We start from the raw sequence: 14,505 nt of genomic DNA, 5'->3' as shown, positions 1-14,505 counted from the left end.
CAGTGGCACATCTCGGCTCACTACAAGCTCTGCCTCCCAGGTTCACACCATTCTCCTGCCTCAGCCTCCCGAGTAGCTGGGACTACAGGCGCCTGTCACCACGCCCGGCTAATGTTTTGTATTTTTAGTAGAGACGAGGTTTCACCATGTTAGCCAGGATGGTGTCGATCTCCTGACCTTGTGATCCGCCCGCCTCAGCCTCCCAAAATGCTGGGATTACAAGCGTGAGCCACTGCGCCCAGCCAACAAAAAACTCTTGAACGACAAGATCTGATAGCTTCCAGGTGGCTGAAAGGTGCCGGGTGGGTGGCACAGCCAGAGAGGACAGGGAAGCTATGCATCCCACCCCCAATATTATGCATCTCTTCTATTTTGTTGTCGGTGAGTTGCATCCTCTGTAACAAGCCAGTACATGTAATAAAGTGCTTCCCTGAGTTCTGTAACCCATTCCAGGAAAATATCGAACCGGAGGAGGGGATTGTAGATCTCTCATCCAGAAGTACCAGAGCCCTGGCTTCCAACTGGCATCCCAAGTAGGGGAAGTCTTTTGGGATCTGATGCTAACTCTAGGTAGACAGAGTCAGAACTGTATTAAATTGCAGGCTTCAGAGATTTGGAGAACTGCAAAGTATGGAAAAATCCCACACATCTGTGTCAGAAGTGTTGTGTGAGGATGGAGACAAACAAAGTGTGTTTGCCCAGCAGGTCAGCTGATAATCCATCCTTCAAGAGATATTTATCTAAACTAAAATTGATTTCCATATTAAAGACATAATGTGTTTAAACTGAAAAGACTAAAAGGCAGAAATGAAATCCACAGGCAGACAGCCCGGGCGCCACCCTGGGCCTGGTTAAAGATCGACCCCTGACCTAACCGGTTATGTTATCTATAGATTCCAGACGTTGTATGGACAAGCGTTGTGAAAGTCCCTGTCCTGTTCTGTTCTGTTCTGATTACTGGTGCTTGCAGCCCCCAGTCACGTACCCCCTGCTTGCTCAATCGAAACCACCCCCCTCCCACCCATGGTTAAGCAAGCAGTTTGTCTAAAAAACAAAAACCCCTAGACGTTTGTGGTTTAAAAAGGGCGGGAGCCAATCAGAAACTGCTGAATGTTCAAACTTCAAAATGTCAACCAATCCCAATCTTGTAACTGCAAAAATGCCCTAATCTTCTGTAACCTGTTTGTGCCTTACTATAAAAAGTAGGCTTGAGCTGTGCTCGGGACCTCTCTCTTGCCCTCCTGACTACGCCTGTACGGAGAGAGGTCCGGGTTCGAACCTGCAATAAAGTGATCCCGGCCGCTTGGCTTTGACTTCAGTTTCTGGTGGTCGTCTTTGAGGGGGGCCTCGGAACTCAGGGCACAACAAAACCATAAACAAGAATGTTACCATGAGTACAGGTCAAATATCACCTCATTTGCCAAACTTAAAATGCGAAGCAGAAACCATTCATACATCATGATTAGAAATGTTTACAGATGCACGAATCTAGGAAAAGAAAACCTGAACACATGTGGGAAAAGGGTAATGGACTGATTGTGCTTAATTTTATTCCTTTCTTAATGTAAAGGAAAAGTTGTGGTATGATTATCACTTAAAACTAGAAAGTGAAATTAGTATTAATTCCAATTTATCAAAGACAGAAAATATCAACAGGGAAGTCCAAGTTGGTACTAAGTTCAAAGTTATGTTAATCATTGAGACAAAAATATTTTGAAAATGCATTTGGTCCACAAAATAGAGGATTTTAGTCTCAAAGCCAAACTCAAACATGCTAGGTTATAAACTGGTAAGAGATCAAGGCTGCACCTTATCACCAGGCTGTGGTTTTGGTGCAGGCTGGAAGCTGAAGAGGCCACAGCTGGAAAGGGGCGTGCAGCAACATTAGCTATTACTTGGGAGTCCAGGAAGGGAACCAAGGGCTGCACAAAGGATTGGAGTCACCAGCTGTCCTCACAAGCCCCTGGAGAAACCGCAGGCACACAGACGAAGGCGTGGACAGGAGAAGAGGGGACCTGGGGCTGAGAATAAGATAGAAAGCAAAGAGAACTGGGGAGCAGAGGAGAGAGGAGAAAAATGGCACCTCAGGTATTGACTGCTCAGTGGTACCTACTGGTACTAAGCACAGTAAAAACACAAAGGCTACTTTCCAAAAGGCAAACAATATCATTTAAAAAGAAAAACAAAACAGCCCTATTTTCACATTAGTGTGGGAAGTGAGGACATTATATAATATGCCTCCTCCAAGGACCCCAAACACGTTCTCTGCTGTCATTAAGAGAAGTGCCTACTGCCAGCACCATCCTGTCATACCTGCTTGTGTGACTTTGAACAAGTGTCTTATCCTCTGGGTCTCTGTTTTCTAATCTACAAAATAGGGTGATAAAAGGGCCTACGTCATCTGGCACTTTTATTTTTATTTATCTATTTATTTATTTTTTATTTTTTTGGAGACAGAGTCTTACTCTGTCGCCCAGGCTGGAGTGTGGTGACTGTGCCATCTTGGCTCACTGCAGCCTCTGCCTCCTGGGTTCAAGTGACTCTCCTGCCTCAGCCTCCCAAGTAGCTGGGATTACAGACATGCACCACTATGCCCAGCTAATTTTTACATTTTTAATAGAGATGGGGTTTCACCATGTTGGCCAGGCTGGTCTCGAACTCCTGACCTCAAGTGATCCTCCCACCTCAGCCTCCCAAAGTGCTGGGATTACAGGCATGAGCCACTATGCCCAGCCGGTACTTTTAAGAATTTATTGAGTGAATGCTTAAGATTTCTACAAACTAACCCAGCTATATACTGTCCCTCTTTGAAAGGAGTTAAGTTTTCCCTCCCTCTTTCATGCCACCTGGACAGAGGTACTACAGTAAATGGTTAAAATAACAGACTATGGAATCAGAACACCTCAGTTCCAATCCCAGCTCCGCCACTTTCCAGTGGTGCAACATTGGCAAGTTAGTTAAGTACGGTGGGCTTCAGTTTGTAACATGGGAAGAAAATGTCGAGATCCTAGAGTCCCTGGAAAGCCCCCAGAACAGGCCCAGCATACAGCAAACCCTCAGGAGTACTATGACGTCGATACATGAGAACTTCAGCCCTTGGCAAGGTTCTCACAGTTTACTTATTTCGACTGATTCAATTGTCAGTAACCCATTTCACGTATCATCACAAATTTGGCAACTGCTCCAGCTTTCAGAAGCCCAGGTCCCAAAGGCCTGCAAGCTCTCCACAGCCAAGAAAGGCAGTCTGGAATGTGAAAGGCACAGAGGCAGTGAAGGGGGCATCCATGCCTTACACTGCACACTTCCAGAATGGGTACATTTTCCTATGCCAAAGACATATTCATGCATTGCTTGGGCAAATTAAAAAGCACTTTTTTTCATGTAAAAGAAACATCCATGACTGAGTACTCAACAACAGTATCACCAACTATTATGCCCTGAAGGAAGGTCTCTGGAAGACAGAGATCAAAATCCAAGTATTCCGGTCTGTTTTGTTATTTTACACATCATCTGAATAAGTTTGGTTGTCTGATTTTATAGACTGTAGAAATTGACAACTGCACATTAGAAGGGAGGAGGGACAATACTGTGTGGTTGAAAAGAATGCTGAATTTGAAACCAGACAGACAGAGCTGGGCTGCTCACTAACTATGTAAGTTTAACTACTTGGAACCTTCTTTCTTCATCTGTAAAATGGGTGTAACTGAACCAACCTTATAAGGATGCTTTGAGGATTAAATGAGATTACGTATATAAAGCACCCAGATCTATGCCAAAAGCATAAAGCACATTCTGAAAACAGCAATGAAAATTATGCTCAACCATACGAAACTGCTATTTCTCTAAGTCAAAAACAGTTGAAGAGAGTCAAACTGACAGACAGGCTGGGCAGGCAGATGCTCTTGTAGAGTAGTGAGGATCTGGGAGTATGGGGTGCCCGGGGCAGGGCCTGAGGGCAGAGGAGCAGGTATTTACTGATGAGTGTGGTGCATTTCAACGTTTAGAAAAATGGCTCAGCTCTATCATCAGTGCACAGTCCATGAGTCCATGCTGACTAAAGCAAAGACAAAGCCCAGGGGAAATGTTTTCTTTCCAATTGTCATGAGAATTCAAAGTGTGAGAATCCACAGCTATTGAGCAAGTGGGCAAGGAATTCCACACACCTTAAATATCACTGAGGGCATGGTATGCTATGGAGGGAATAACCAGTGCTCAGAACAATGATCCCAAAGTTTCTTCAGTCAAGATTAAATTAATCTTCCATTTAAGATGACAATTTAGAATACATTTCAGGGTGAAAAAATACTCAATTTCATAAAAGTTCAACTTTGTAACAAAGTGTTAACGCGGGAGAAAGGATGCCATAGAACAGACAAACAGAAGCACAGCAGCAGCTGCCAGTGGACAGGGGAGGAGGGAGTGGCTACCTCACGGGTCCAGAGCTTCAGTTTGGGATGATAGAAAGTTGTGGAACTAGACAGTGGAGATGCATGTTCAACACCGTGAATGTACTTAATCCCACTGAAGTGTGTACCTTAAAATGGTAACAGAACTAAATTTTATGTTATGTGTATTTTACCACAATTTTTTAAGCACACACACACAAAAACAGACAATATTTGAGTGCTTTCTATACTGAGCCCTCTACGTATACTATGTACCAAAAATGTTGTGAAGTAAATATTATTATTATTATTTATTTTCTTAGAGTCTCACTCTGTTACTCAGGCTGGAGTGCAGCGGTGTGATCACAGCTCACTGCAGCTTTGAAATCCTGAGCTCAAGTGATCCTCCCATCTCAGCCTCCCAAGTAGCTGGGAACACAGGCATGTGCCACCATGCCTGGCTAATTTTGTTTTACCTTTTTTTTTTTGAGATGGAGTTTTGCTCTGTCACGCAGGCTGGAGTGCAATGACATGATCTCGACTCACTGCAACCTTTGCCTCCCAGGTTCAAGTGATTCCCCTGCCTCAGCCTCCAAGTAGCTGGGATTACAGGCACCCGCCACCAAGTCTGGCTAGCTTTTCGTATTTTTAGTAGAGACGGGGTTTCACCATGTTGCCCAGGCTGGTCTCGAACTCCTGACCTCAGATGAGCCACCTGCCTCGGCCTCCCAAAGTGCTGGGATTACAGGCACGAGCTAACACGTCTGGCCTTTTTAACTTTTTTTGAAGAGATGGGGTCTCACTATGTTGCCCAGGCTGGTCTTGAACTCCTGGCCTCAAGTAATCCTCCCACCTCAGCCTTCCAAAGTGCTGGGATTACAGGTGTGAGCCACCGTGCCAGGCTGAGGTAAATATTATTATCCTCATTTTACAGGAAGAAACTGTACCTCATGAAACAAGGCAATGTAGTTTCCCCAAATTGCACACAACCAGTAAGCAGCGAGGCCAGGATTTGAACAACAGCTGACAGAGCTCCAAGGCTGGGTTTCTGCAACGCTTAGAGCAACTCACGCTTAGAAAACTCACTCATGTGAAACTTGCGTAGCTGAATAATGCTGGCAGCTGAGGTGTTAGAAAGCTTAGGTGAAGTCAATAAGAGAGTCTACATAAATCTTGACTCTTCGAAGCAGGTTTTTAATAAAGGATAGGAATACTGAATTGTTTTGGAACACTAAAAGGTCCACACCTTCATTTTTCATGATGTAGTGGACGATTTGCCCAACAGTGTCACTGTTTTCATTCATACTGTCGTTCAATTCTGAAAGAGAAAAGAGGAGGGGAGAACAGGTTACAACTGGTCACCAGCATCAAGTCAATCAGTCTTAGAACCCAAGACTTCACTGAACAGTTTCCAGGAGCCTCAGGAGATCACCCAAGGTGCTACGATTCTAGGCTTTCTCCCTCCAGCCCCAAACTTCCTCATGCGTAACAAGCATGAGGAAGTATCAGAGCTGTCCGTCTATCTCTTCTGAAGCTCAAATGATCACTCACTTTCCAGACAAGAATTTGAAAATGCATTTGTACCAGTCCTCATTATTATTTCTCTCTCATCATTTTCTTAAAGCCTTAGGAGAAATGGGAAGAAGAAAGCTCATTTAAAAAGAAAAAATTCTCCTTGGATTTTATTTTAATTGCAGACTTACTATATCAATTTACAATATTAATTTTCTTTTTAAATTGGATCATAATTCATCCATGTTCATCAGACTCTCCTATCCTCTGAAATACACTTTCAAATTACCTACATTCAGGGCTTGGTTATTTGTCCACAAACTCAGTTTACTTTGGGGACTCTGTACCAGGAGTGTACACGATGGTCTTTGGGAAAAAAAGCAAACCACTCTGAAACCAATCTGCAAAATTTGTTTCAGTAAGACAAGGAGAACAAGGGAGGGTTGAAACACTCCGTCCTAGTTCACAGAGAATACATCAAGGTGTGCAATGTCCTACTCATTTACAAGGAAAATGTCTTCTCCATCCAAAGGTCAGCTTTCCCCCACGTGAACATGCATGTTTGGTTAGACAGCTCAGAAGCTGGCTGCTAAGCCAACCTACAGAGCATCTGGGAAGGAGGAGAGGGGGAGGCTCCACTTGCTGTTGACAAACACTTGGCTTTGGTTTGCTCACAGGCTCATACATGACTCATCATGCAATCCTATTCCTTCTCAGGCTCAAAGGTCAGTGGGGGTGGGAAAAACCAACAGTCCAGCAAGCTGGCAAGGAACGTTCCAGGAACCTCCCCCCAGCCAGCCCTGCTTTGCCTGAAGGGCGACCGACTCCAATGTCACCTTTCTGCATAAACTGCCCTTAGTGGGGCCGAAAGGAATAGGGGGAGTCACCTACTACCTCTCAAGGCCCAAGTCAGGAAACATCCCTAAAGATGATGGGAAAGAAACATCAGCAGAGAAAACAGGATTTCGTCTCCCAGGTTTTTCTAAACACTACCTTATGACTCCATGTTAGGAGAAAAAGATGAGACAGCCTGAAGTTAGTACTAAGGCACCAGTTCTTGCCATACCTTTTTCTGCACTGTACACATGATCGTTTACTTCATGAACACGAATTCCAACCACAAATATTTAAGATAGAACTACCCCAGCAAAAGCAACATCACAAACATGGTGAGACCTATTTTAATTTTTCCTTCACTCTTATCCAAATCTGATTCCATAATAATAGTAAGGATTAATATTTAATGAGTGGTCATATATTCCAAATACCAAATGCATCTTTCCTCTAAATTTCACAGAAACCCCAAAACGTGAGGATTGTTTTCCTCGTTGAAATTAAATTAAAATGTCAAATGAATAAGATTAAATTAATTACAAATACATTTAAGTGAAATTATACATCGCAGAGTCAGAGCACACGATAACTTGTCTAAGGCCACTGGGCAAGAATGGGCGCCCTGCCTGGCAGCCATAATTACTGCGCATCTGCACTTACGCTACACTGCCCCTCCTGCCACTAAAATGGACCATTCTGCCTCAGAGAGATGGAAAGCATACATCACTGGTTTCATATTTTAAAACTGTCTCTCACCCCCAATAAAAAGAACCCTGGTTATTTACCTATCTTTTCAACCTTTTCTTCTTCGATATCTTGCTCTGCTTCTGTTGTACAACGATAGCCTTTCTTCTTAAGCAGGTGGCAAATGAGGACGCCGAAGAGACCCATGATAAAGAACACAGGGACAAGCGCATATGCAATATATTCTGGGTGTCCATTCCCAGTATCATTGCTGGGCGACGGGGTCGTCTCTGTTCTGGAGTGCGACGTGCGGCTGCTCCCATTGTCTACAGAAAGAAACATGCATGCTGCATTAGATATCTGTCCAGGGAAGAAAAACCTAATGACTCTCAGGTAATGTTCAGAGTAAATCAGGGTCTGCTCCCAAAACCACAGGCCATGGAGACTAGTGGGTCTGGCTGCAGAGGCACAAGACAGCCCAGGTCTGGGCTCAAACAGTCTGAGTTGAACTCTGTTACTCATGAACTGGGTCCCACGCTGGTCATTTTTTAAAAAACCCTTTGAAGACAGCTGCTTCTTCATTGTGGAATGAGTATACAGGGTTGTAGTGAAGGGTCCAGCACAGAACAAACACATAAACATTACATGCTAACATTACAAGCACAGAATGAACACATAAACATTACATGTGACATTACAAACATTACATAAACATTACATTACATTATAGCACGGTTCCTAGTGATTAAGAGAACGGCCTCAGGACACTCAAGTTCAATGCCCAGGCTCCACCATTTAGCAGCTCTGTGACAATGATCAAGAACTTAATTAACATCTTGATGCTTTGGTTTCTTATGAAATGGGCATACTAATACTACCTACCCACCCTTCTAGGATTGTTATGAAGATGAAATAAATTATTACATGTAAACTAGCAAGCAACATAGCAAACAGTCACCCACATGCCAGGCACCATTCTAGGCACTTGTGATGCAAGCACATCACACTGAGCAAAACAGGCAGAAATTGTTGTCCTCATGCAGCTTACATTCTAGGAGGACTGAGTAAACTAGCAGATCTAGAGTATGAAGAAGAGGGAAAAGTCAGGGATAGCATCAAGATCTTGGCCCAGGGCGCAAACATAAAAATGGAAGTGAGTGCACTTGTTTATCTGTTCACTAATCCCCATAAACACTGAACGCATGCCAGTTATGTGACAAGCACCACACTAGGTGGGAACTGGACAGAGTGATGAACAATGTAACGCTGCCCCTGCCATCTTGAGGCTTGTAGGATGGCATCAGAAATAGCCATTAAACAAGTATGCACGGGCCGATCATGACAGATTGTGAGAAATGCTGTGGAAGGAGCACACGGGGTACTAGAAGAGAAAAGAACAGTGAAGATCTACTTTATGACTTCAAGAATAGGGAAGCTGTGAAGTGGGTATCTTTTGGAGAAAAGGGGAAGTTGTTGCCTTTAGACATGTCAAAGTATCATATGAATATATATATGAGAGGCAGTTTGATATCTTAGCCTGCAGGGGTGCCACATGGACTCCGGAAAGCAGTGAGCCTGGAGCACACAATTACATGATGTGGCCAATTGAGACAACAGGAAGAACACACTGGACTGGGCATGGTGGCTCACACCTGTAATCACAGCACCTTGGGAGGCTGAGAGGGGGGCGAATCACTTGAGGTCAGGAGTTCGAGACCAGCCTGGGCAACATGGTGAAACCCCGTTTCCACTAAAAATGCAAAAATTAGCTGAGCATTGTGGTACACAACTGTGGTCCCAGCTACTTGGGAGGCTGAGGTGAGAGGATCGCTTCAGCCTGGGAGGCAGAGGTTGCAGTGAGCCAAGATTGCACCACCGCACTTCAGCCTGGGTGACAGAGCAAGGCTGTCTCAAAGAAAAAAAAAAAATTAAATTAAATTAAAAATTATTAAAAAGTCAGCCTTATATATGTTCCCGTCACACAGTACACTATAAATGTGTTAGCTACCACTATTAGTATTTAGGCTGGGCACGGTGGTTCACATCTGTAGATCACTTGACGCCGAGTTCAGGAAGAATACACTGTGTAGCAAAAGAATCAGCAGAGCACCATGCCATGGAAAAATGAGGAAAGAAGTACAAAATGAAGGTGGGGAGTCAGGTAGATGAGAACCAAAGAAAACTGCAGGGTTTGACTGAAACGAAGCTTCCGTATTTAGAATATCCTGACTGTGAAGGGATAAAATGAGGTTTTCTTCATCAAGGGAGGTTCATACACACTGCTCAAGAAACCCAGAAATTGGAAAACTAGAGACATTTAAATATAAGCTTTCTCAAGAGAATTCTGGTGAGAAAAGAATCCGTATTGTAAGTGAGAGCGGCAGGAGGCAGCCAAATGCCCAGGCAGACAGGGGCGGGTCCCTGGTGAAACCCCACCTCCATGCTGAAGACAGTTTAAAGCCTGAAAGCCAAGTTACAAGTTAAATCCTCCAGCCAGATGGAGGACTTGTCTTCCCGTTTGGTGCACTTTCCTCACAAACCAATCAGCACGCACCCCCTGTTCTGAGTCCATAAAAGGCCCCAGACCCAGCCACACGGGAGGAACTTCAAGTAGGGGAACCATTCCCCAGAACTCCACATTGCCTCTCTGCTGAAAGCCGTTTTCATTCCTCAATAAAATTATTCTCTGCCCTCCTCACCCTTCAATGTGTTGTGTATCCTCATTCTTCTTGGGTGCACTACAAGAGCTTGGGAACTGCTGAAAGCAGGTACAAGCTATACCACAGGCGAGAGCTGAAGCACGCCAGCATGGCCAAGCGAGGCCTGGGCAGGGCTTCGCCAGCCGGGAGGTCCCCAGTTTACAAAGTGACCCCAGTTACAAACTCCTGCATTATAATGGGAACAAATACCTGGTATGAAATGAGCACAGTTCATCACAGCAGCAAACAATATCAAACAGAAGTTTATTTGCAAACCAGAGGCCATAGAACAAAGGCTACCTCTCTTTCACATGAAAATATCCATTATCTTTGAACATGAAAGGAAATAATTGGTTTCTTAAGTTTGTAAGAGGTTGCATTCATTACTTTATCAGACAACCTCCAGAATTTGAAATAGTCTGTGTTTTCTGATTTCTCCCTGAAGAATCAGTATAATAAATAAATCCCTAAATATATGCAATATACCATCTAAGTTAGGGTTTAACCTCATGGCTTATTTTCAATAAAAACCAGAAACATTTATTTAACTCCTTTTATGGTCCTAAAATAATAAGTTTTCTTTATTAATTCCTTTATATAACACATATTCCATGCAACAAGAATAGGTGAAGTAAGCAGCACGCTGAGATCAAGGAGCTTTCCTCAGAATCACTGTCTGTTTCAATCTGGGGATGATAATAAATGCTTTTTGGGGAGACAATGGGAAACCGATGAAAGCAGAGGGGCTCAGAAAAGGAAGTCAAACACCTCCCTCTGACTCAGGTGATTGAGAAGGTGTCTTTAAGGGAGGAGACCACCACTCATATTGTCTTATGCCCAGTTTCTGCCTCCAAACAAAGAAGAAGTAAAAACTAAAAGGCAGAAATGAAATCCACAGGCAGACAGCCCCGCGCCACACCCTGGGCCTGGTAGTTAAAGATCGACTCCTGACCTAATTGGTTCTGTTATCTGTAGATTACAGACATTGTCTAGAAATGCACTGTGTGCTACACCCATCAACTCGTCAGCACCCATCAATTCGTCATTTATATCAGGTGTAACTCCCAATGCAATCCCTCCTCCCTCCCCACCCATGATAGGCCCCGATGTGTGATGTTCCCCTTCCCGAGTACAAGTGATGTCATTGTTCAGTTCCCACCAACATGGCACAAGTATACATATGTAACAAACCTGCACGTTATGCACGTGTACCCTAGAACTTAAAGTATAATAATAAAATAAAAATAAAAATAAAAAAAGAAATGCACTGTGAAAATCCCTATCTTGTTTTGTTCCCATCTAATTACCGGTGCATGCAGCCCCCAGTCACGTACCCCCTGCTTGCTCAATCAGTCACGACCCTCTCACATGCACCCCCTTAAAGTTGTGAGCCCTTAAAAGGGACAGGAATTGAAAAGGGGCGGGAATTGCTCACTTGGGGAGCTCGGCTCTTGAGACAGAAGTCTTGCCAAGGCCCCTGGCCGAATAAACCCCTTCCTTCTTTATTTCGGTGTCTGAGGAGTTTTGTCTGCGGCTCGTCCTGTTACATCTTCATGGTGAATTTGACATGCGGCAAACCCCTACAAACACTACGTATCTACAGAGCTCTGTGACTTACAAAAGTGTCATTCACTTAATTTCATAATTATCATGCCATGAAAAAACTGAAGATACGAATCTAAATTAGTGAAGCATACAAATTATAGGGAGATGCAATATAGCACTTGTTCGGCCTCTGAGCCAAAGCTAAGTCATCATATCCCCTGTGACCTGTATATACATGGCCGGTTCCTGCCTTAACTAACGACATTCCACCACAAAAGAAGTGAAAATGGCCTGTTCCTGCCCTAACTGATGACATTACCTTGTGAAATTCCTTTTCCTGGCTCATCCTGGCTCAAAAGCTCCCCTACTAAGCACCTTGTGACCCCCTACCCCTGCCCGCCAGAGAACAACCCCCTTTGACTGTAATTTTCCTTTACCTACCCAAATCCTACAAAACAGCCCCACCTCTATCTCCCTTCACGGACTCTCTTTTCAGACTCAGCCCGCCTGCACCCAGGTGATTAAAAAGCTTTATTGCTCACACAAAGTCTGTTTGGTGGTCTCTTCACACAGAGCGCATGACAGTACTCAGATTAAAAGCTCAGACCTGGCAGAAATAACAGACAAGTTATCTGGCCACATACTAGACATGTCATCTTAGGAGAGCAATTTTAACTGTTCTGTACTCTGTTTCCTCTCATAAAAAGGATCAAAATCAACGTGACATCTGTGATAATTTTAAAGGATGGCCCTGTGAAATAAAAATCTAATCTCAGACCCCAGTTTACTATGCCAAAAGGAAAAAATTAAACTGAAAGCTGAGTCATTCAAGAAACTGCCTTTCCTTTTGTTCTTAGGCAGATAGCTACCGATAAAAGGTTAAGTATCTGCACAGGTAGCTACCTACTCCATGCTCACCTTATCTTAAGTAAAGTGTTGACTGACTGACATAATTGACTATTACTCTGCCCGCTCCTTTTCCCTTGCAACAGGTAGATTCAGTAATGTGACCATCTGCTCCCTCTTTCCCCTTTAAGTATTGAAACCCTCAAAATCTTCTTTGGAAAATGCCATGAACCACAGATTGTTCCAGTGAATTTGAGATCCTTTTCTCTGGGCATGTCCTTAACCTTTGCAAAATAAACTTCTAAATTGATTGAGACCGGTCTCAGATACTTTTTGGTTTCCAGCTTCAAAATTATTTGATACTGCTTCTCCTGAGAGGTGAGGTCTGTATCTCCTTCCCTTACATTTATACTCTTCTCTCCCTGACCCACAGAATGTGTTGGGAGTAATGCATTATCACTTTCCAGCCTCAGGCAACAAGAAACTGATAACTTCCACTTTCTGTTTCCTGGGGCACTTGCTCCTGGAACCCAGCCACCATGCTGTGAGGAAGCCTAAGCTTCCCTGCAGAGAGAAAATAGTAGGCATCAACTTATCAGCCAGTAATAGCCATAATAAAAGTAGATCCTATAGTCCCAACTGATGCTGCATGGGGCAAAGATGAGCTGTCTCTGATGAACCCTGTCCAAATTGTATAACAGATCCTTAAACACAAGAAATGAGTGCTGTTTTCAGCCGCTAAGCTTTGGGGTTATTTGTTATACAGCAGAAGTAACTGGAAGCCTGCTGCATGGTGTCATTGTGAAGATTAAACAATGTTAATAGGTAAAGCATTCAGAAGAGTGTCTACAAAAAGGTGGGCACTGCATTTTAGTCATAATCATAAAATATCTGCATTATTTAGTAAGATAGCTGCTAGCCACATGTAGCTATTTAAATGTAAATTTAAGCCAAATGAATTTAAATAAAGTTAAACATTCAGTTCCTCAGTTGCATTTGAAAGGACACAAAAATGTGTCCTCACTCTCCTGCCACACCCTAGTGCTAAACCTTTGTTCTGCTCTCACAAACATTTTGTAAAGATTTTGTAAGTTCCTGTTTTTCTTTCTGTGGCACGGCAAGGTCACAAGACGCATTTAAGTAAGGTACATTCATGTTGCAAAACCTGTTGTGAAACCTGTCACAATATGATTAACTGCCTTTGTTCTGCTTCTGTAGGACTGCTTTCCCGCCTCGGGGTTTGCGAAAACAAGCCCTGCCCCTACCCTGCAAGCCCCTGATAAACGTCATCAGAATTTCAAAATTAACTGAAATACTAGAAATGGTGAGAACCAATCAAGTTGGCCAAATCGCCTTGTTCAAACACTAGCCAATCATACATCTGATTTGTATAATGATTCTATGCCTACTTTTCTTAGACTATATAACACTGTTCGGAGCCCAGTGGGGGAGCTCTCCTGCCCGGCTCGTTTCACGAGTGAGTGAGAGCTCCAGGTTCGAACCTGCAATAAAGATCCTTGCTGCTTGGCTTTGACTCTGGACTCTGGTGGTCTTCTTCGGGGCATAAACGGTCTGGGCATAACAAATGGGGGCTCGTCCGGGATTTCCCCCAAGCCCACCAGACCTCCAAGTCAACGGATCTTAATCTGTAAGTAAGCCGGCTTTGTCTTTGTCTCTGTCTCTGTCTATGTCTGTCTTCCTGAAATTTCGCGAAATCTGTGATCTGTATTGGTCTGTACTGTAGGTGGCACGGTCTTGGCGGACGCGCTAAAAGACAGCCACTCGGGACTGGTGGGAGACGTCCCCCGGTGCCCATCTGGGGGCCTCCACACTTGGTCGCCCCGTCTGACTCAGGTCGGCAGTTAAGTCCGACACGCGCTCGCGAATGCTCATCGTTTACCGCTGTCTGTCTGTTATTGTTAAGTGTTAAGTCCAAAAAGAAATATAGAACCCCTTTTTCTCTTCCAGGGCAGGACCTGTTGAATTTCACCTGTCGGGTA

At 43.9% G+C, this 14,505-nt stretch overlaps 1 protein-coding gene across 2 annotated transcripts in view; it reads right to left on the bottom strand.

The window, feature by feature from the left end:
- RELL1 (RELT like 1) overlaps positions 1–14,505 on the bottom strand; it is a 100,479-nt gene that overhangs the window by 48,673 nt on the left and 37,301 nt on the right. For both annotated transcript variants that reach the window (XM_023224533.1, XM_023224532.2), the window contains exons 2-3: positions 7,517–7,741; positions 5,632–5,703 (exon numbers count right to left, since the gene is read on the bottom strand). In XM_023224533.1, the coding sequence (XP_023080301.1) occupies positions 5,632–5,703; positions 7,517–7,741 (297 nt within the window). The remainder of the gene's footprint in view (positions 1–5,631; positions 5,704–7,516; positions 7,742–14,505) is intronic.

This window comes from Piliocolobus tephrosceles, chromosome 3 (genome assembly GCF_002776525.5).
Source record: "Piliocolobus tephrosceles isolate RC106 chromosome 3, ASM277652v3, whole genome shotgun sequence".
Classification (NCBI taxonomy): domain Eukaryota; kingdom Metazoa; phylum Chordata; class Mammalia; order Primates; family Cercopithecidae; genus Piliocolobus; species Piliocolobus tephrosceles.
This window is presented reverse-complemented; position numbering and strand designations above follow the sequence as displayed.